The 22,721-nt window shown below is 36.8% G+C and overlaps 1 protein-coding gene across 2 annotated transcripts in view; it reads left to right on the top strand.

Annotated features, from left to right (window-relative positions):
• Nucleotides 1-22,721, top strand: part of STT3B (STT3 oligosaccharyltransferase complex catalytic subunit B) — a 54,985-nt gene that overhangs the window by 16,372 nt on the left and 15,892 nt on the right. The window contains exons 2-7 of one of the 2 annotated variants that reach the window (XM_082305328.1): nt 7,152-7,260; nt 9,056-9,343; nt 11,062-11,127; nt 14,647-14,746; nt 19,372-19,470; nt 21,090-21,236. In XM_082305328.1, the coding sequence (XP_082161454.1) occupies nt 7,152-7,260; nt 9,056-9,343; nt 11,062-11,127; nt 14,647-14,746; nt 19,372-19,470; nt 21,090-21,236 (809 nt within the window). Of the gene's footprint in view, nt 1-7,151; nt 7,261-7,648; nt 7,776-9,055; nt 9,344-11,061; nt 11,128-14,646; nt 14,747-19,371; nt 19,471-21,089; nt 21,237-22,721 lie in introns of those variants that run through there. The other variant, XM_082305329.1, reaches the window with a different exon arrangement.

Below are 22,721 nucleotides of genomic sequence, written 5' to 3'. Positions count from 1 at the left end.
TGTTGTCCAGTGAGGTGCAGAAGTTCCAGTTAAGTGTGCAAATTTGTATTGGGTTTGCGTGGAATGGTTTTGGGAGTGGGAGGGCTACAGGCGTGACTTCTCTGGGAAGGTGCTAGAAGCCTTCCCTGTGTCCAGTAGAGCCCATGCCAGCTGGCTCCAAGACAGACCCACTGCTAGCCAAGGCCGAGCCCATCAGCAACAGTGGTAGCGCCTCTGTATAACATATTTAAGAATGGAGGAAAAAACGTGCGCAATTGCAGCTGGAGAGAGGAGTGAGACTATGTGAGAGGAACAGCCCTGCAGACACCAAGGTCAGTGAAGAAGGAGGGCAGGATGTGCTCCAGGCGCCGGAGCAGAGATTCCCCTGCAGCCCATGATGAAGACCATGGTGAGGCAGGCTGTCCCCCTGCAACCCGTGAAGGTTAACGCTGTAGGAGATATCCACCTGCAGCCCATGGAGGACCCCACGCTGGAGCAGGTGGATGCCCGAAGGAGGCTGTGACCCTGTGGGAAGTCTGCGCTGGAGCAGGCTCCTGGCAGGACCTGTGGACTTGTGAAGAGAGAGGAGCCCACGCTGGAGCAGGTTTGCTGGCAGGGCTTGTGACCCCACGGGGGACCCGTGGAACAGGAGCAGCCTGTTCCTGAAGGACTGCACCCTGTGGAAGGGACCCACGCTGGAGCAGTCTGTGAAGAACTGCACTCTGTGGGAAGGACCCATGTTGGAGAAGTTTGTGTAGGACTGTCTCCTGTGGGAGAGTCCCCATGCTGGAGCAGGGGAAGAGTGTGAGGAGTCCTCCTCCTGAGGAAGAAGGAGCAGCAGAGACAACGTGTGATGAACTGACCACAACCCCCATTCCCTGTCCCCCTGTGCCACTGGCAGGGAGGAGGTAGAGAAAATTGGGAGTAAAGTTAAGTCCGAGAAGAAGGGAGGGGTGAGGGGAAGGTGTTTCAAGATTTGGTTTTTTTTCTCGTTATCCTACTCTGATTTGATTGGTTATAAATTAAACTAATTTCTCCGAGTTGAGTCTGTTTTGCCCATGATGGTAATTGGTGGATGATCTCTCCCTGTCCTTATCTCCACACATGAGCTTTTTGTTTTATTTTCTCTCCCCTGTCCAGCTGAGGAGGGGGAGTGACAGAGCGGCTTGGTGGGCACCTGGCATCCAGCCAAGGTCAACCCACCACAAAAGTGATAACATCTTCCACATAGAACTGTGGTAGGTGTGCATCTAGAGAAGTTCCAGAAAAAAGATTTGTGGACACATAAGTACTGGATGATATAAAAATGTTCTAATTAGGGATAATTCATGCAGTGTATCTTCGTGTTTGTGTTAGTTTTAAGACCTAATAAAACCAGTCTGCTGACATCAGCTTAAGTTAAAAAGAAAGGAACCTGAGATTTTTCTGAACTAAAATTGCCTGGTTGCTCTCCATTTTGCAAAGTTATGTCAGTTTGACTGAGGTAAATGGAGGACCACCCTCCGTCTTGCTGGTTCTTACACATGTAGAGCTCCGTGTATGTTTTCTCCATTCTTACTGTGAGGTCTTTAAAACCTTGGTATTGGGTTGTGGGTGGTAGGAAAGGTTCTTTACCTCTCATAAGTACTTTTGCCTACACGTATTGCTGGTGCAAAATTCTGATCTTGATTAGTTGAAACTGGCTTCAATCTCCATACATACTTTTCCAAGGTTATAAACTCAATAGAAGTAAGCATTTTCATGATGAGAAATACTGCCGTAGTGCATTGAATTCATTATGTGATTGATGGGGTACTGTACTTCCTTTTTAAAAAACATATGCAAAACTCATTGTGGTAATTGCTTATTCGTAGATGCAGACTTCAGAATAAGTCTTTCAGGATGTTGTGCTTGTAGTAGAATATGTAGTCAAGCAGGTGTTTTGAAATTTAATATGGAATACTGCATATAAGTTTAATCGTTTCAGTGGAAGTTACTGAACTTTCTCATTAGATTTTCCATAAATGTGTTGCACTGAATAAATTCTTCCTTTGGATGCAAAAAATATGTCGGATATGGAGTCAATCTGCGACTATCTTGAAGAATCTAGACTTGCTGTCTCTAATTAGATGCTGTATGGCAGATTCTGTAATCTACATTTGCATTAAAAACTGACTCCTAGAATTGCTCAGATAATGTTCACAGTTAGTTTGTATCATATCATTTTTCTGAATTTGCAGATGTGAAAATTTTGTGCATCTGCAGCTGAAGACTTTTAGAGCACAGAAGCCTTTATAATTGCAGGCTTAGAAAAATTTCAACAGATACTGCTAGTAAGGAGATTACATATTCTCAGATGGCTATAAAATGCCAGATAAAAGATCTAGATGATGGGGCAATAGTAGCATGAAATTCATAGGGTTTTAGACAGTCAACAACATTTCCAGAAGAAGCAACGCTCCAATCTTGCGCTCTGTTGTAATGGGAGGGTCAAGTGAATTCCATTGCCATCAATGTAATTTGTCTTAAATGTTGTTAAGAGCTGGATGAAGTAACTGCATTGCTGTACATGTGCTCCTATCATATATGTTCTTACTTTCTCTGTAGGCTGAATTTTATTTGAATGTTCATCTTAAATAGTATTTTTGTCAAGGAAATACTAAACTTAGGAATGTCAAAGCCAAAGAAGTCTCCTTATAAATATAGCAGTAATTGTTGCTGGGAAGTGGTTGAGAATTCTATAGCTCCTGGATAGAGCAAGTGATGGCTGTGAATAGCATTAACTAATCATCTTACAGCTTTACCTTGTGTCATCAAAAAAGTAGTTCATAGGGTGGAATAAAAATCAAACCCAGGCATGAACAGATAGTTAAGATTAACAGTACATAACGTATAACTGAAAACTTTACAGGCTTTATTTTGCAAGTTGCCTAGTTAAGCTTTCCAAATTAATGTTGCTACATTATTATGCCTATGCTCAGGTACTTTGCTGTTGCTGCTTGAGCTCCGTTCTATGCTGAAATTGAAATATGCTTTGAAAATGAGAACTGTACCTTTATTAACTCATCTTCAGTTTTCTACTGAACCAACTAATACAGGTGTCTGTAATAGTGGTGCAAAATTAATGGTACCGTGCATAGAGCGCTTTTGTGATCATTAGAGCATCCCCCAAAAGGTTCAAACGACAATAACAGCCTAATTTGGTGGTTGGGACTTTGAATTCTGAAATGTGCAAAGACTTAGGATTGTTTGATGATTCCTTTAAAGCTTAGCTCAGAGGAGGAGACAGTTCAAACTACAGACCTGACAGAAAGAGGCAAGGAGAACAGCAGAGCATTACTTTTTCTCCTAGAATGTCAGCTAAAATAAGAAAAGTCAACGCTTACTGGTGTTAGTCAGTCAGATCCCTAAGAGCTCTTCTCTGCTGAATGTTAGCAAGTCTGTATCTTCTTCACAACATGGACTGAGAACTTGAGTACTCATCTCAGTCTTTCAAGCTAAGTTTTTAATTAAGCGTATGCTTCACATAATTCTGTTCTTTATTTTTCTCAGGTCTGTCTGAAATTGACTTGCCTCAAAGGGATGAGGGAGGATGAGAGGGAATCTTGGGAGATGGGTGAACAGTTCCCATACCTCAAGATCAGATGGGTGTGAGGGTTGAGGGTGGGAGAAAAGGGATCCTTTCCTTCAGTCTGGTCCTGTCACATCGTACTGCATCCGATTTAGTCACTGTAACCAGTAGCTTACTCCAGTTCCTGTGTCTCCTTGGCTAATGTCTAGCCAGTCCGAAAGAGAGTTGGATAAACCTCCTAAATACCACCTATTCTTGGCGCTGCTGGAGATGGAAGAAGCGGGGAAGGCAGTGACACCCAAGCCTGAAATGCAGCCCTGACCCAGCACTGGCTGTTCTTGTCTCCGTTCTGATTCCTCCCTCAGTTGCAGCCCCTGAATCTCCACAGTGCAGGCATAGGCAAAGGTGACACTTTTTCTGATATTTCCCAGGTCTGTTTTACACCCCTATGAAACCTATAGATAGTTGTAGATACTGTGACAGTACTGCTGTAGGAATGCAATACCACTGTGCTGCGTTTCAAACACAGTTTGAAAAGTACCAAGTTAGTAAGAAGGTTGTGTGACTACGGTTTGCGATACTCACTGCTTGTTAGCGGCTCTTTCCGTTCTGGCTGAAAGGGAAACAATTTTACAAGGTTCAGGCTTGTCCCTAAAGGAGTAGAGTGCTATGAAGTGGGTAAGCGGTGTCAGAACATAATACTGGCATCATATGATTGCTATACCATACTGTTGTCTGGTGCACTGCCCATTGCTGCCACTTTGTCAGTGCCTGAAGCTGTCTTTGATATGCAGCATTACTCAGCAAGCTTCTCCTTATGTATGTATATGCTTATATTTACATTTTAACTTATTTTTGTTTGCAGGTTACCTAGTGGGAGGTGAAGTGAGCGTTTTTTTTTTAAGCCAAAGTGAGGTGCTGTAGTTAAGCTTCTAAATACATTTTCAGGTTTCTGTGGTCAGAAGGGTTATTTCTTGTTCTCATCTATAGGTCTTCTCACAGTGAAAAATTGACGTACCTATAGTATTGCTAATAATTTCTGCTGTCTCTGCATGCTTTCATTTGTGCCAAAAGAATCAATCACTTCTTGAAAGAAGGGGTTAATAGATTTGTATCAATCCAAAAGTATATTAGGAAGAAAGATTAAATTCTTACCTCTTAAGTGGTAGAAGTAGAATGCTGTTATGTTGCATTTCAATTTTGGGTGGTAATTCATTCTTATTAAAGACTTAATGGGATGCTGCCAAAGCACAAGACAGTTTGCGTCCTTCTGAAGTCAGTTACGAAGCTTTACTAGTTCAAAACACAAGGAGAATGTCAATATGTATTCTTCTTGCCTATTTCATTTTTTTAACTAATCTTCTGATACTCTAAAAGTAAACATTAGTCATACTTCTGTAGCCTCTGTGAGTTTGAGTCATGATTTAAAGATTTGAAAGTAATCCATGTTAGTAAATCTCTTTCTTGTTTCCTTTTTCAAGTTCTAGGGTAACAACATTGGCTGGGTTTTTGGTGCGTTTTAAGTCCGGTCCATAGCTGGCTGGATTGTATGCATCCTGTGCAACATGGAGCTCCTGCTTTCTCTCATACCGTGCTGCAGGCACTTGGCACTAAACAAATTAACAATAGACCTTGCTATACTAAGATAAGAGGCTAATTTTACAGGTATAGCATTTCGTAAATCTCATTATAGTTGACAGTTCAGAACTGGAGAATTAATTAATATTCAGAAATCTAGTCAAATGGGAATAGTTGCAGGCTTATTAGAAACAAATGTCACATTGCTGTTTGATACAAAGATTTCTAGGTCAGAATGACTGATGTTTGTATGAATTTTCTTATATAAACATGACTTATTACTTCTGAAAGTCCACAGTTTCATCTATTAATGTATCCCATATACCCGCTTATTTAACATGTAAGAGTGTTCCTGAAAATACTGCACTCTATTTTTTATTTACTTATTTTTAATGTCACTTGACTGCTGTGATAGTTCAGTCAGTGGAAACATGCAAGTTTGCTGACATCTGGACTTGAATTTAAATTCTTTTTGTTCTTTCACTGTGTCGATGAAGAAATCTCCTCGTGACCTCTGTGTGGTTGCGCTTCAGATATTAGACTTGTTGTACTGATTAAACAAGTGGGAACTTGATGGGTCTTACAGTCTTGAATGACATTAGCTTTATTCTGTTGAAATGAATTAGTTCAAAGTAAACCTGTGATATTTTGGGAATCCTAGATATACAAAAGATTTTGATGTAGTTTTATAACTTGTGTTAGAAGTGATGCGTGTTACTGATACAAGTGGATACTTTCATGAAATAGACAAAATGAAAAATACACATAAGCTTTTCTAGTCTTGAATACTAACTGTCTTTGGAAGTCTTTCATGGTGGTTTGCTCATCTAACCTGCTGTCTGTTACTGTATTCCATTTAGTCATCTGAACTTCTACTTAACTAATTAATATAATCTTTAATACTTCTTTAACTAATGAATTTCACATTGTTATCTAAATTTCAATTAGAATATCTATTAGGAGAGTTGGGTTTGTGGATGTTGCTTGTTTCAGAAGTGGTGTTCACCCAGGCTTTTCTAAGCCTAAACTTTCTTTACAAAACTTTACAGCATCAATACCTGTAACCTTGTTAGTTTGGCTTTTGATCATGAGAGAGTTGCAGTTTGGGGTAACATGCCCTGCAGTTCTCACAGCAGGCTGATACCTAATTTGAAGAATTAGTGGACTTTCTAATAGTTGAAAGGTTTTTCTATCTGAAGTTTGAGAAGTTGGAAAAATCATGTACCAGAAAAGTAGAAGACTAATGCCTTGATGGCAATCCATCAATGTTCTTTAATGGTATATGGGCACTGTGGAAGACTGAACTGAAGGTATGCATGGGAGGACTTTTGTTCTACAAGGAATTTTCTGCAGCTTAGAGAATGTAAAAACTTTGAAGATGAAACTTCATCTACATAGATTCTACGTTGTGTAGATTCTTATTGACTGAAAGAAAGGAATATGTCTAGGCTGTTAGTTTGATAGTGTGAACAACCAGACTCATTCTCTGTGTTGCATATTATTACATTACGTCACCTCTCAACATTACATGAAATAGAGCAGCAGCAGATGTACTGGGTAGCTATCCTGTCTCAGAATGGGAGTTTTGCATTGATTCTTCCATGATCTTAATTCTGCTTAAGTGGTATTCTGGATGTGGTGAATAATTGGTTGATAGACTACATTTGAAAACTAGCTTTAAAAAGGAATGCAGAAAATGACAGGAGTGTTTGTCAGAGTGATAGAAAACTTTTTAATGTTTACAAAAAAAAAACAACCAAACAAAAAAACCAAAAAACCAAATCTGTGACATTTCATCTGTATATATGCACTGGCTGTAGAAATGAACAAAATATAGTGGTTTGTACCTGAGAGCTTAGTAATTTACTTTAAAACTCTATAGATTTAGCAAGGACCATTATACTTGTATACTAAATGAGATGCTAAAGTTTAATTACTTGCTAGGTTGTAGAAAACAGATGACTTAAGGTATGCTTAAAACTTAAGTTCTTGATTTTTATCTCTCCCCCCTGCCCCCCCCTTCTTTTCCTCTGTTTCTTTCTAGGTTTAACTATAGATCAACACATCATCTTGCATCCCATGGGTTTTATGAATTTTTAAATTGGTTTGATGAAAGAGCATGGTATCCACTGGGAAGAATAGTAGGTGGAACTGTAAGTATTGTCATGATAACTTAAAGATGACTTTGTAGTAAGTGGTTGGTTTGTTTGGGTTTTTTTTTTTGAACTTTCAATACTAATTCAACATTGATAAAAGGAGATTAAATGAAATATGCTTTTAATTGTCAAACTGCTGCAGAGGAAGTAGCAAGATGTTTTTAATTTTTAGCTGCAGGAACTAAGACAGTAAGTCAGCATACTTTAGTCTTTATCCAACAGCATACTGTGAACAAGAAATACAGAACTGAGTTTTACTTCCTTACATATGAACTTCTAATAGTAATAAATAAGGTTATTATGACTTCTGTAATTCTGGTACATGAAATTAAAAAGGCAAACAAATTTTTTTTTTTTGAAAACAGTTATCTAAATCTCTTAAGGCATAAGTTTTAATCCAGTGGTGTATTTTGGGTGGACTTCGTGTCTGTATCGAAAATGTTAGGATTTCACTGGGGAAAGACCTTTTGAAATTAAATCAGTGGGAGACCTGTATGAAACATCAGGAGCAGGTAAGACTGGTGTCAATGTAAGTTACAAGACAGGAAAGGTGTGTGAAACTATTGTCAAATCAGAATGCAAATATCATTTATTAGTAGAATAGTTAACAGCCATGTGTTACTTAAGGTGTGAAAGTGCATTAAAACTTTTTAATTATAGTGCATACCATTTAAATGCATTTATGAAGTTTGTTGTAACAATTAGATCACCATTTTGTTTTAGTATCTTAGAGATGCTTGAGACTCTTTTTATGTAACTTATATATGTGTGTTTTCCATACCTGTCCTAGATGAAGTAAAAACCCTTATGAAATAGAATTGAAATGTTGATTGCATACATTATTTTGCAAGTCACATGGTATATTATGTTTTAATAGTCTATCTTGAAAATCGTCTCTCAAGGATATATGCAGGGGAACATTCTGTCATCTGTTAATTTAATTTAGTACAACGCCCTTCTTAGCTTTCAAAAGAAACTAAGGCAGGTGAAGCCCATATTAACTTTTCTAGTACATATGGATTTTTCTAATGTTGATAAATGTGGGAGGGCAGAATTCCTATTAAGAATATTTTAATGTTCTCCAATATTCTATGATGGGTTCAATAGATTTGTGTAAGTCTATGCTGCCTTTCCTGGAGGACATCTTAATTCAATTTTATAGGACTTTATTTTAATCCTTCACATCCAAAGATGTCTACACTCTGTCTTGCAAATATATAATACTCAACTGACTGTCAACTTTTCAGTTTTTAAAAAAAAAAAAAATCTTGTTGATGCACATTTTCTTTCTCCATGGGTAACAAGAAGTGAAAGAGTGGCATGGTATATTTTGAAGGAAAATGGATAGGGCTGGGAAATGCTGTTGGGTTTCTTCTTGTTGTCTTAGGGTTTTGGGGTTTGCTCTTTCCTTAAAGCTGTTAACTAGTTTGAAATTCTCTTGCAAACTTCAGCTTCTGCTTCCATACCTTAACAACAAATTGTCATTATATGATAAATGTCAGGCAAGGTAGGATATTATCTGTATGCTGCTTATTCATTTACAAAATGGATTATATGTAATTGTTAACATTTGGATAAAATTTAAAGAACCTCTGGTATTCAGCAGTGTTGTCAAAACATGATTAAAGTAATATTAAAATCATTCCATTAGGTTTACCTGCTCACTGCTTATATCAGCTTCAGAAATGACTGTTTTGTTGCAAATTATATGCAAATAACCTTACTATGATTGTTTTCTGCAATAACCTAGTGGTTCTTTTTGTTTGTTTGTTTTTCTCGCCCCTCCTTTTAGGTATACCCAGGGCTGATGGTGACAGCAGGCCTTATACATTGGATTTTAAATATGCTTAACGTGACAGTCCATATAAGAGATGTATGTGTGTTCCTAGCACCAGTTTTTAGCGGCCTTACAGCTATTTCTACTTTCCTGCTCACCAGAGAACTGTGGAACCAGGGAGCAGGGCTTTTAGCTGCCTGTTTTATTGCCATAGTTCCAGGTTACATATCCCGATCAGTAGCAGGATCATTTGACAATGAAGGCATAGCTATTTTTGCACTGCAGTTCACATACTATTTATGGGTAAGTAATTGCTGAGTCTTTTGCTTTGGAAAGGTTTTTTTGGTTCCTCCTCCAACCAAATGACTGATTTTTCTTAGAATCCATTGAATTCTTATTTTCCTTCCTCTCATCCCTCTTCCCCTTGGCTCTTGATCAGGCAAGTACTGAGAAGTCACATGACCTGAACCACTCCATAATCATGCTCTTTAGTTTGCTATGTAAAAGCACTGTTCAACTGAAGTATGTGTGTCCTATAGTAGTAGTAATAATGATAAGTCTATAAATTTAAAGCAAACAGAAGGGTTGTTTCTGTTTTTCAGTTTGGAGGGATTAGTATTATGTCAGCATCAAACTTCAGCCTCCTTATTTAGCTGGTGAAAAGCAGTAGACTCTGAATGTAAAGTGCTTTGAATTGTGTTCTGGAGAAGCTGTTGAGTGTATGGAGGGTCTAGGCTTTGACTTAAGTATCCAAATTAAATACCCAAAGCTGTCCAGAGCAAGATATTGATATTGCTTGCATACTTAAAAAAAGTAGCCTGATGTCTTCTAATTTGCCTACTTGCTAGTGCAGCTTGTCTGTCACTCCTTAATCTGTAGGTAGAATTGCATCTGTAATGCAGTTCTGTATGAAGGATTTTAGGCAATATGGAGTTTTTCTGGACTGTTGCATCTATTTTGGAAGTATCACAAACAGCATAACTATATTGTTAATTCAGCATAGACACTGTATGGTAGTGCCCCTTGTGCATTCCTTGAATGCATATACTTTTCTATTTTGAGTGTCTCCGTGTACATACATGGTCATTACAGCTTTTCCCATTGTTTTGTCAAGAGTTTTACTTTTCATAGGCAGATGCATACTCACACGTTTTTTAGCTTTAGAATGTTTTGAACTTGGGATATTGTTGGTAGGAGTATAATGGAAGGGAATTCAAGTTTTTCATGACTGACTGACTGGTGTTACTTAAATGCAGGTTTTTTAAATCTGGACTTAGAATAAACTGTAGCTGTAAAGGTATAGTGTGTTTGATAACAATAATAGAACCAACCTACGTTGTTACTTTATAATAACTGAGATGATAGCAGTTATCTGTTCTTATGGAACTCATACTTAACTAAACTGCATAGTGCAATAATGTTTGCATGAACTCTTGTAGAATTATATGTGAATCAAATATATTTTATAGATTAATTTCTAGCTTTATTTAATGTCATTTTCTCATTCCTATTTTCCCACACCACAATCACCACCATCAGTTTTGGACAAAACCATACTCCTGGGCATTTATGGATCCCGCTAAACCTTTAGTAGTATCTGGATGCTCTCATTAACCTTAAGTGAGTTTTTCAAAATTACAGAGTAGCTCTATTATCTATAATTGCAGAGTTGGGTCTGATGCCAGCCAAAGCCAGCCATGGATAGTCTACACTTAGAATTTTAAAGTTGTGTAATGTCTCAGAGAAAGTAGCACAGAGGTGTTGCAACTGCTTTTCTACCTCAGATCATGAAGCAGAGAGTTGCATTGCATCCTGCCTCTGCTTTAACCAGAGAAATAGGTATAAGCTGTTTTGTGTGTGAATGAATTGCACTTGTGGTTTGGTTTTATGGACATCAGTTCAGTAGCATACAAATATAATTTGATATGTGCTAAAGAAGTTCCCTAGTTGTTTTGGGATGAAATTTTGGAATATTGTCCAGTATTTGTTTGTCATTCATGAATACTTGGTTACTTTTAAAGGTGAAGTCTGTGAAAACTGGGTCGGTCTTTTGGACAATCTGCTGCTGTCTATCCTACTTTTACATGGTAAGTCTTTTATATATGTAATAGCTAAACTATTTGAGTAGGGCTTACGTAATCCATATGCTGATGAAGAACAGAAGAAGGAGATTTTAATCTTTGGAGCCATAATATAAAATTGTTGCTTCATATTACTATTAAAACCTTAAATATATGAGTAAAAAGACATAATAAATATTTTGAAATTTAAAGTATTTAAATAAACACAATGAAAACAATCTTTGGAAAAACTCTTTAAGTATAATAACTTTACTTACAAATTTATCCTATGCTGTGAATAGGTACTCTGATTCAGTGGGATTGTTGGTTTGGTGCAGGTGAATTAAGGTAGAATTTTGATATTCATGTGTCTGTGTGTCGTTATTATTAAAACTTATGGACAAAGTTATATAACTTATATAACTTTGAAAGCTATTTCTTTGGGTATAATTATGCCATAAAGTAAAGCTTACCACCAGAACTGCTGAATGAATTCAGTGTCAGATTAAACGATCATAAAGTCCCTTTTCGTTCTTGGTCTATGAAAATGGAGGCTGTTGTAGAGATGTTCCTGAGGGCTAACAGAGGGGAAAAACAGTAGTAAAATTGAGGAGAGAAAACTAATAGCAAAATGGAGGGAATTGGTTTCCCCCCTCCTCCATCTTCTGAAACCTTGGACTTGAGGAATTTTCCTGTATGAATCAGTCAAAGGTCCTTTTTTCCCCCCTAACTGATAAACTTCTTTTGTGGCTATACGAAAAATAAATTAGCCTCAAAATAGCCAGTGGTGGGATAGTCAAGCTAATTGCTTGGTGTTGGTTAAGGTTGAGGTCTCAAATATTACTTTTCTACAGTCAGGTAGCTAGGCTTGCAAGAAAAAAATACTGTTTTGCATGCCTTAATTTAAAGTACAAGGTTAATTCAGAGGTTATCTGGATGCTGCCTAGTTTTCCTCTAGCTTTAATGTTCAGTAGGTTTTCTGGGAGATTTTTGCTGTTAATACAGCAAATAGCAGCTCTGTATATGTCACCAAGGAGGAGAGCTATCTCTATCTACATTTATTCCCCCCCCCCCCCCCCCCTTTCTCCTTCTTTTTGCCAAGTTGTTAAGTAAACAGCTACTTCTTTATATATAGCATTCTGTTTATATAGCATTCCAGTGAAGACATCCTGTAGGTTTGGTACAGACTTATGTGCAGTACAAAATCGGGCAAGTAAGTTTTTGAATTGTTATATTTATATGCCGTAGTCTTTTTTATATTGTGCCAGTTTATTGGCAAGATCCTCTAAAGTGCTGTTCATAAATATGCAGATAACAAATATGACACTTTTGCAATTTTACTGCTGAAAAATCAACACAATAACAAGTTCTTCCCATCTTAGTCTGACTAGCGTCTTGGTCTGTGGGATTGTACGAGAGGGAGGGGATGTGATCTAGAGTAGTGTGCCTGGTGACAGAACATACGGAATCAATGTCATCATCGTGACATTCAATCCTTGAATGTAAATTAATGTTTTTTCTTTTATTTTCCTTTCAAGTGCTGTCAACTGGTGAAAGGTTAAGATTTGTCCATAGCTTAGCCTCAGTGATTAGATGATAGAATTTTATTGCTTACAGGGTGTACCTACTTCATCCCTGGTGGTGGCTTTCCATATACCGTATTTCCCTTTGGGAAAGAGTTTTGTTAAGATGCCCTTCTAGACATTTTGCTTAGGTAAATTTTTCGGACAAAGCATAATTGTACTATTCATTATATAGTATTCATTTGTCTTTCTCTGATGGAATTAGTTATGTTTTCTGTGTAAGTTGAAAATTAAATCAAATCACAATTTTGAGGTAGTAAGAGTCAGTCCTTGCCTGGGGAGTTTGGGGAACAGCTCCTTGAAACAGAAATGGATATTGCATGGACTGACAGAAATCTTTCTTGATACCTCAGTCTGCTTAAAATACATACCTAACTCACTGTGGTAATTTGACTGATAGCATCGCATTGCATTCCGTAAGGAGAAGGGTTTTTTCTTGCATTTGTATTTTTAGCATTTTTTTTTACTTCAGCAACTTCTGCTTCAGATAGCTTTTTATGACGAGGAGATAAAATAAAACAAAGCTTTACATTTAAGCAATCGTTGTAGGAGTAATAGCATGTTTCCACTCTTTTTGCCGATCTATGAGGATGCCTCAGTTTTGTTTGAAAAGTTCCAAAGTGCATTTTCAGTTCAGTACAATCTTCAGTGCTTAGATTTGGTTTTATATATTGATAATTAGAGATGCAGGTCTCTGGTCCATACAAACTGTCTGCTGCCTGCTTCATTCAAACCTTTCCCTAAATGTGACAATGTCCTAATTGCACATTTGTTCTCATTCTAGTCTGTCTTACCTGTCTTCATATAGTATTTTCTCCCAATAAATAAAATTGCCTGTGTAAACCATGATAGTTCATGCTAGTAATTGGGCAACAGGATCATGATAATCTGAAACGAGCTTCTAGAAGATTTAGAAGATTACTATTCTACTTGTTTCACATTGTCTGAATCAGTTACCCCAAATTTTGAAACGCTGTGTTTTGTAGTATCAAAAAACAGTACTTGGCCTCATCCATATTTTAGAATCTGTTCTAAAGAACATAGTCATTTGAGTTTCTTTTTGGATTCTAGAGCTTTAAAAATATCTACATGATTCTAAGCCCTAAAGTACAATTAAAGTGAAAACCACATTAGCTAGTGCATTCTAAAAATGAAGATCTAGGGTAGGCATGCTACATATGGGAGAAGTCTAGTCTGTAATTTTGAAAAGAGGACGTGTTAAAATACAGATTGTCTAGTCAACATTAGCCCTTCTAAATATGTTAGAAATTTAGATAACACGTTGTAATGATAGCTCATTAAATCTTTATCTAAACCAGCAATCAGTGAGATGTTGATAACATTGTAGTGTTCCAGTTATAAGTACATCATACCAGTGCTTCTCAAGTGCTGCTGTTACTACAGGTTCACAATATCCACGATGTTGTTGCACACCATTCCACAGTGCTCAGCCCTGCTTCCCTGTGCATCCACCCCCTTCCCTTTGTTTCTTTCCTTACACTGCAACCGGCATTGGCCGCTCTGCTCCAGGAGTTCTGCTCCCAGACGGTAACTTGCTCCCTTTCTCCTGTCTGGCTGGAGATACTGTTCCCTGTCCCCACCAAAAAGTGCAGAGCATGGTGCTAAATTTTCCATGGGGAAAAGCCCCCAGCATCACATTCTTGTTTGCTAGGGTGACCAGATTAGCTTGGGAGGAGGAGGAAGGATAGCCTTGAAAATCTACCAGCCCATTTCAAAAGTCTTTAATACTTTGATATGTGGGGGTTTTGGTGTTTTTGTTTTTTTTCTTTTTTGATAATAAATATTGAGAAGGATTCTGGTGGTATCACTAGTAGTTTTGACTGCTTGTCTAGATGGGGTTTGTGTTTTCTTGTTAGACCATCAGGATGTATAAATCCAGCATCAGCTATCCTAAGAATTTGCAGATATTTTCAGATCTAATTTCCTATTCCATTTCTCATAGGTCTCTGCATGGGGTGGTTATGTTTTCATCATCAACCTTATTCCACTGCATGTGTTTGTTCTTTTGCTGATGCAGAGATACAGCAGGAGGGTCTACATCGGTAAGTTTTGTTCATTGAACAGTCATTCTCAAATGCTGAATCATGAGATTAATTGTACGAATCATGACATTAATTATGCTGATGTGTTTTGTATCAAGTGGGAATTAAGTAATTGCATATCAGGTTGCATTTTATTAATTTGATTACTGATTATAGTCAGTTATTTTTCTACAACACGGAAATAAGGAGTTAAAACATACACTTTCAAAATTTCATATATGCAGCTGCTAATTAATTTTTTCCTTTCTCGTGCACTGAAAAAAAATAATTGGATGGTTTGATATTTGTAGAATCCTTTTAATATATATATTTACATATATATATAGTATGTGTGCGTCTGTAATAATGTTTCATATTTTTGTCTTTTCCTAGTGTTTAACAATTGCTATTTTTAAGAAGTTGTAGAGCCGTAATTATGCATATAGTAGATTGTGACATGTATAAGAAAGACATAGGGGAATTTTAAGCAGCCATGGATGTTTTATATAACCTAGACTAAAAAGTAGTGTAAGAGTGTCCACTCCACGTGAATCCTTACAATTTTATTGGGTTAATGGGTCAGCCTTCCTTCCAGTTTCAGGAATGTGTGAATAGTGATCTTAGGAGACTAACTTTTTAATTGATTTGCCTGACATTTAAATACTCTCTGAACTGTTTTTACAGAGACTTTACCAGTTAAATCAGTTGACCATGGTGTAGGTGTGTGAATGAAATAAATAATAAGCAATTTGGGTATTCAGAGGTTTACAAGTTAGCTAGAACATTTTTGACTCCCTAATGTGAAATCTTTACAATAGATAGTTTGAGAACATAGTATGAGTTGAAGTATAGTATCACAGGGTGTTTCATATTTGTAAATACATTTTTGTTACCTGTTTTAATACTGTTTTATCTTTGTATTTTTAATTATTTTAATGCTGTTGTTTAGTGCCTGCTGGAGAAATTACTATATTTACATAGATATTTGAACCATTATATGCTATAATATTTACTCAGTTTACTCAAGTTCAGTTTTATATTTTTGTTACCAAAACTATAAATATTGGTTTCATGCTTCTCTGTTAATCTATTTATGTAGTTCAGAAATGGAAATTCTTTTAAAAAAAAGAAAAAAAAAAAAAGCTCTAACCCACCTTTAATTTTTAATGTTAGTATTACTTAACTTCTTCATCGATTACTTCTTCATAACTTAAGGGGAAATTTATCTTGGTGTGCTTTTAAAATTGTTTCATTGAATATTTTCATTTTCCAATTTCTGTGAGTTAGGCAAGAGAAAATTAAATCTACTAATTATAAAATCCTGAAGCAATGTGGTAAGCAGAAACAATAAAGAATAAGCACTCTTGCTTTTTCAGCTTTCAATGAGCTAGTGTTTGAACTCATCTGGGGAAAATAGTACTGCAGGTTCATATGAATTAAAGGTTTTGGCAGACGTTTGTTTTGCAAATAGCTACAGTGTTTTGAGATGTTATTGCCCTTCAGCTGTGAGGGAGGTGTACTTCATCAGAGTTGTCAGAATGAAAACGTGATTGCTGCTCTGCTGTTTCATTGCAACGGCGGGCTTAATTTAAGCTTTCACGGGAAGCCTTACACACAGAGAAGTCTGTACGTCTCGCATTAGTATGTGATTTCTAAGTTTGTTTAACAGGATGTTTTTGTAAAACAGGTAAGAATGTTCAAGCGCTTCTAGAAGGAAATTAAAGTGTGCTTCACTTCCAAACTATTCAGATAGGGAGAAGAGTTTACAAAAGCTCATTGAAGTAGCGGGAATAAAGATATTTTTGGAGTTTCTGTGATATGCAGTTGCTAGTGTGCCTGCAGCAGTCTCATCGTTCTCAAAAAACTACCGATGTGCAGCTAAAACTTTTGTAAGCTATTGGCAGCTGACAGTAGCTAGTAAAATATGCATCCATTTTACTATTGCCGAGGATTTGGAGGTTTTTAATCTCTTGATCAGTTGCTTAATTTTATTTTAAACTAGCCCAAGCTTAACTTTTGTAACAGATGAATGTTTATTCTAACATAATAATGTAAACATAGAGAACAATATTTGGTAGCACCAAGTTTTTAAAATTGGTGATCGTTTCCTGGTATGTATTTTTCATATGGGTGTTCATACACCAAAGAAAAGGTTAATGCGATATGATCTGATATGCCTGGCAGTGTAATTCAGAATCATTTAATGAGTAAAAATTTCCCAGGACGTGAACTTTTTGCCAATTTTAAAATATGACTTGCAGGCAGATAAATTTATCAGCCAGATAAATTCTGACCCAGTTGGCATTGATGGTGATCATGCTACCTACGTTTGAAAGCTTAAGCTGTGCTTTTTTTTTTTTTTTTTTGTCTTGACAGTGGTCTGTATCTTTCATTCATTCAGGTCTTACTAGCTTAATAATTAAGAACAAGTGCTTATGATTCCAGTGTATTAGCAGCACTTGTATAGGTAAAAACATCTTTATTCAGATATGGGAACCATTTATATTATTTTCTATTATTGTACTTGTAGTTTCTCTTGCAGTTTATCATATGTTTAAAAAGTAAATGGTCTTATATTTGGAAAGGTACCAATATAGATTTAAGTCATGCTTGCACACTTTAGAAACTTGGTAATTTTCACTTCAGTCTGATTTTTTTTTTCCTGTACAATTTTTAAGTTCTGTATACTTTTCAAAATATCTAATAACAAAACCACTTAAGGATCCTCCAGAATTTAAAACTTAAATTTCAATAATTCCTTGTTCTGTGTATCAGATTTTATAATTTAAATAGTGAGCAGGCATGTATTTATATCAACTACTTCAGTATTCTAAAACTTCAGGTCATTAGTGTTTATTTCTGGTGATTATAATTCATTAATTGAAAGTGTGTGGTCCAGTATTTGATTGTGCTCTCTGAAGAACTTTTCAGTAGGTTCTTCCTGTGTTTGTGCACTGTACAGCAACTAAAATGGTTTGTAAAATGAATTTAACCACAGTAGGTCAGAATGTTTTTGTTCTTGACCTAGTCCAAGTTATAACCATGAGAGTAGCTTGCAGGAATCAAAATTAACTTCTTGTTTTTGCAAAGACTGTGCACACAGTAGAATGTAAAGGAACACGGAAAGTTTGTGATGATATATCACCTTGATGTATGTAAGTTCCTAGAAAAATTGTGTTGCTCTGTAAATTGCCAGTTTTTTTTCAATACCAAGGCAGACATATGTGATAGCTGTTTGAAAGAAGTGGGAGTAAGGGATGGAGATGGGTTGGAAAAAGTGGGTATAAAAAGTACAGTTGCAGGACAAGGCTTAAAAATTATGATTTACAATGGTGTAACAAATGTGAAATGTAGTGATTTATGCCAATCATTGAACTTCCACAGGATGGCAGTGTTGCAACACTTTCACGGTACAGTAAATGATTTATGTTTTAGTGAATTCTTCAAAAATTGAGCTTCCTACAGCAAAATGTATTTCAGTGATGTAAGAGAGAATAGATCAGTAGTTAGGCCAAGTAGTGCACTACAGATGCCTGAAAGAATATACCAGAGAGGACAGCAAGTGGTTGGAAGTATCATCACAGTCACTTCTGTGACTTCTGGAAAGCTTACAGTACCGCGGGGAGCATAATCCCCCAGTGAGACCACACAGGTGCTATGTACACAACGCCACTGGTACATGATGTGCTCCCCAAACCTGTTCTCATGGAGGTTAGTAAAGGGTTGTATGAGAACAGGGATCTCTTCATGAGATCAAGGCCGTAACAACGACAGTGGTTTATGATTTGTAGGAGCAGTTAAAAATCTGGGAGGTGGATTATTGCTATTTGCCACTGAAGGAACAAAACTTCATTTGGACTTTTAAGTTGGCTGGTTACTTCAAATGTAATCAGCCTCAGAGTTGGTATTTCTCTCTTCTCCTCCCCTCTCTTCTTCACCCTGGAATACTGAGGACCAAAACCCTGTCAAAATAAAGTATATGAATCTTAGTGCATATATAATAATAATTCATATTATTAATATTAATATTAATGATGCTCTTGGCTTCTACTTTCTGGGGAGTTATGAGTCCACATGGCTGATACAGATGTATTAATACATGTGCTTAATATTAATTTTAAATTATATTTTCAGTTTCTTGGCATGCCTCTGCTCTTGTGTTAATAAAAGAACAAGCATACCTCTTTGCCTTTTCTACATAGGTAGTGGGCTCTTAAATATTTTGCTTCTTTGAGGTCTGGTCCCTTCAATTTCTCCTCATACAGAAAGCTTTTGTCACTTGTTATCTGAGAGCTCTTCCCCCACCCATGACCCATGAAAACAAGATAGGAAGAGAAAACTATTTCCAGGCTAGAGCGTCTTAGGTAGATGGTTTATTTCCCTAGGAGGAAAAACAGCGCAATTAGGAACAACAATACTTTGCTACTTTCTCTAAAATTGGATGCTGTAAGCAGGTTTATTCTAGTTGAAGGAGGAAAAGATAAATAGGATGGCCGAAATATTTAGAATGATATGGTTCTGTTTCAGTGTCACTGAAATTGGGGGAGGATGGACTCTACTATGGAAGCAATGTGTTTTGAAACGTGTATTCATTTTCTTCCCACCTTTCTCTTCCTCCCCTCTTCTCACTCTTTTTTTTTTCCTAGCATATAGCACTTTCTACATTGTGGGGTTAATATTATCGATGCAGATACCTTTTGTGGGATTTCAGCCAATTAGAACAAGTGAACACATGGCAGCTGCAGGTAAGAAAATTAAATGTCTGCTTCCAAACAGCCTGCTTAGCACAAGAAAACCTCAAACCCTTGCGGCTTTGTTTCCTTGTATTAGAAAGAATACATACTAACAAACCAAATTGTTAAATAAAAAGAGGTACAATTTAGTGTCTGTAGGGAAGTTTTCTTTCCAATTGACATATTATCCTTCTTTGTGTGAGCTAATAGAGGTAAAATGCCTCCGTGACACTGGATCAGGTACATGTTCTGACAAGCGCTTATTTTACACATTGATAATCTCTACTGTTTTGCAATATAATGGTTGCCTTCAAGCATTGTACAATTGAAACATTCCTTATTGGTAAATAGTTTTTACTGAGCAATTTGGTTTTAGAGTTGATAGTCTTCTGTAATTTTTCAAAGTGGGTTAAATACAGATGACTTAAATTAAATATCAGCCTCCTGATTAGTAAATAACTGATTTCAACCTTGTTTGATTCTTTTTATTTCTTTAAAGTAAGTTGATTTTTCAATAGTTGTTAACAGTCAGGCATCTTGATTTCTTGACAGCAGTAACCTCTACTAAGACTCCTAGGTTTAACTGCATACACTGTGTGTGTGATATAGTTTATTATATTCCTCAAGTTTTTTATTATGTGTAGTCACTTATCAGAATGTATTTGGGACAGCAATTGGAATATCATGAAAATTTACCAGAAAAATGCTTTAAAAAAATGGAGACTTTTTTCAACAATCTGACTATAATGGAAAGAGTAAAGATTATCAAACCACATTTTGCATCTGAAGAGTTTTACATTTATTTAGTGAATAGAATTTGTGTCTTTCTCTAGGTGTTCGGAACTAGTGAATTTCAACATTGTGCACCTCATATTTATTGTTAAATTGAAGAAAGACCATACACTTGAGTTCTGTTTTCTTCTTCTGCCAGCTACCAGTGAATTTTCACTTTTGAATGGACTAGTCATTGGATTGATCTGATTATATACATTGAAATGAATAACAACAGAAAAATCGTGTCCAAGTTCTGGTTTAATGTTAAACTCTGAACAGCCTTTTTGAGTGTGTGGAGTGCTTACCCAGTGAATTCTGGTGTTTCAACGCTAGCTTTATATAGATCAGTTGTCTGTATCACCTAATGCTTGGGTTTGGTTTTTTTTCTTTCATTAAATCCTCCTGTTTTGTTCAGTAGCTTAATTTCCATATTTTTCTGTGTTAGCCTTGTTTGTGTCTTGCCTGGGGTCTATGTCTTAATTTTTTACCGGGTCTACGTATGTTAACCTGTGTGTTTGTCATAACCAGTGCAATCTAGTTTTCAGGTGATTCTCTCTGTTACCCCAATTTAATTTGGGAGCAAAGAGGCAGTGGGTATTGGAGCTCTCAATATAATAAGCAAAGAATGTTTTGGAGAGTATTTTCTCTCATTGCAATTTTCTGTCATTGCAAGGAAGTATCATCCCTGTTAAGTATTAAAGGCTATTTGTCAGAAAGTGATTTTTGTAGTAGTTTTCAGATGTAAAGGTGTACCTTACATTTGTTTTTCTAATTCAAATATAGCTGAAGCATGCCAGTTGCTTTAACAGCTGTTAGTGCTTTTGAGAATTTAAACAAAAACTTTCATCTTTCTTCAGGTGTTTTTGCACTGCTGCAGGCGTATGCGTTTTTGCAGTATCTGAGAGACAGACTAACCAAGCAAGAATTTCAGACATTGTTCTTCTTGGGTGTCTCACTAGCTGCTGGTATTGTATTCCTGAGTGTCATCTATTTGACATACACAGGTAAATAAATGTGAAATTAATTTACCTTTGGAGCAGGTGAACCAGATGGTTTAGTCTAAAGCAGTTGTTGGCAATGCCACAGCAAACCAGTGCCCATGTTACTCTCTGTTTCTGTGTGTTGGAATTCACTGTGCTTTCTGGGCTGCAGAAAAAAAAAACCAAAAAACTTTGTAGCGTCATTCCACTATTTCGGGTTTATCCACAGTCCACATAATGATGTAAGAAGTCAGACTGGATGAGGAACATAACTATAGCCAAAGCATATTATGAAGATACGTATAGCTAATCTATTCTGAACAGCGTTGATAGGTCAAGGTCAGATGCTTACTTTCTGAAATACTTGAATCTGATTTCTGTATGACTGGAATTAATCTGTAAGTTCTACTTTACTTCTGTGGTTCAGCCTCCAGTCTTCAAGGCAGTTCTACCCAATTGCACAAAACCAAGCTTGTCTTTGTTTGGTTGCCATCCCCAGGTGCCTCACTGCCGTCTTCTGATTCCATGATATACTCCGTTCGTGATCTAATACCATACTTTCTTCCCCTGATGAAGAAAAAGCAATCTTATTTTCCTAGCTAAATGTATGTTACCCATGCAAAAATTGACTTCTACTTGGTTTAAGTTGTGTGATCTTAATTTTATACCTCAAAAACAGTTCTGTTTTGTCAGAGTTTTACTTTGGAAAAAACACTTTCCTGAGACATAACTTGTTTTTATTTTAACTAACTTCTTTCTTGTACTTCTTTTTAGCAATGTTTGTGGAGTAAATTTTTTTTATATCAGTTGTTTAACATTTTGGACTGTTTAATAGCAGTTTTATTTTTGTTAATTGTAATACCATTATTCGAAAAGAATACTTAGCATCTCTGTTTGAAAGTCTTCTAAAACTTGATGGTTTATGATTCGCTTTTCAGTACGTAGGAGCAGGTCCTACTAATACTTAGCAAAAATTTTCAAACTGGCATGTCAAACCAAAATTTGGCCGCTAATCTCAGTGTGCAGCAAAATATGTCTTTTGTTGCAGTTCTTAGGAAGTGTTGATTTCAACTTCTGAAATACACCGATCAGTACCACTGCTTCAGCAGACGGAGCAAACCTTGTTCCCACAGCTTCTGGTATGCTGTGCGGTCTGGGCTCCTGACCATCTCACAGCACTCTGATCCCTCTCTATTTTCTTAATAATCGTCTTGCAGAAGGGTGCCCACTTCTGGACCCTGTATGCCAGGTGCAGCACCTGGAAGAAGGGGTTTGAGGTTCCGGATTGAAGTCCTGCCTGCCATAAGGCATGTCAGCCACTCTTTCAATTTAGCACGGTTCACTGTTTTGGCCTCTGGGATGTTTTTACTTTTTACTAGCCACCAGCTGGACCCCGATCCACTGAGTGCTACTTTGAGCTTGTCAGGATAGACAATTTTCAACCCATCAAATGCTCTGTTTGTTCAGCCCATTCTTCTTCAGCTGAGAAATGGGAAGTGAGGAAAATGG

The sequence above is a fragment of the Platalea leucorodia genome, assembly GCF_965183815.1.
Source record: "Platalea leucorodia genome assembly, chromosome: 1".
In the NCBI taxonomy this organism is placed as follows: Eukaryota; Metazoa; Chordata; class Aves; order Pelecaniformes; family Threskiornithidae; genus Platalea; species Platalea leucorodia.
The sequence above is the reverse complement of the archived record's forward strand: the minus strand, read 5'-3'. Positions and strand labels throughout refer to the sequence as shown.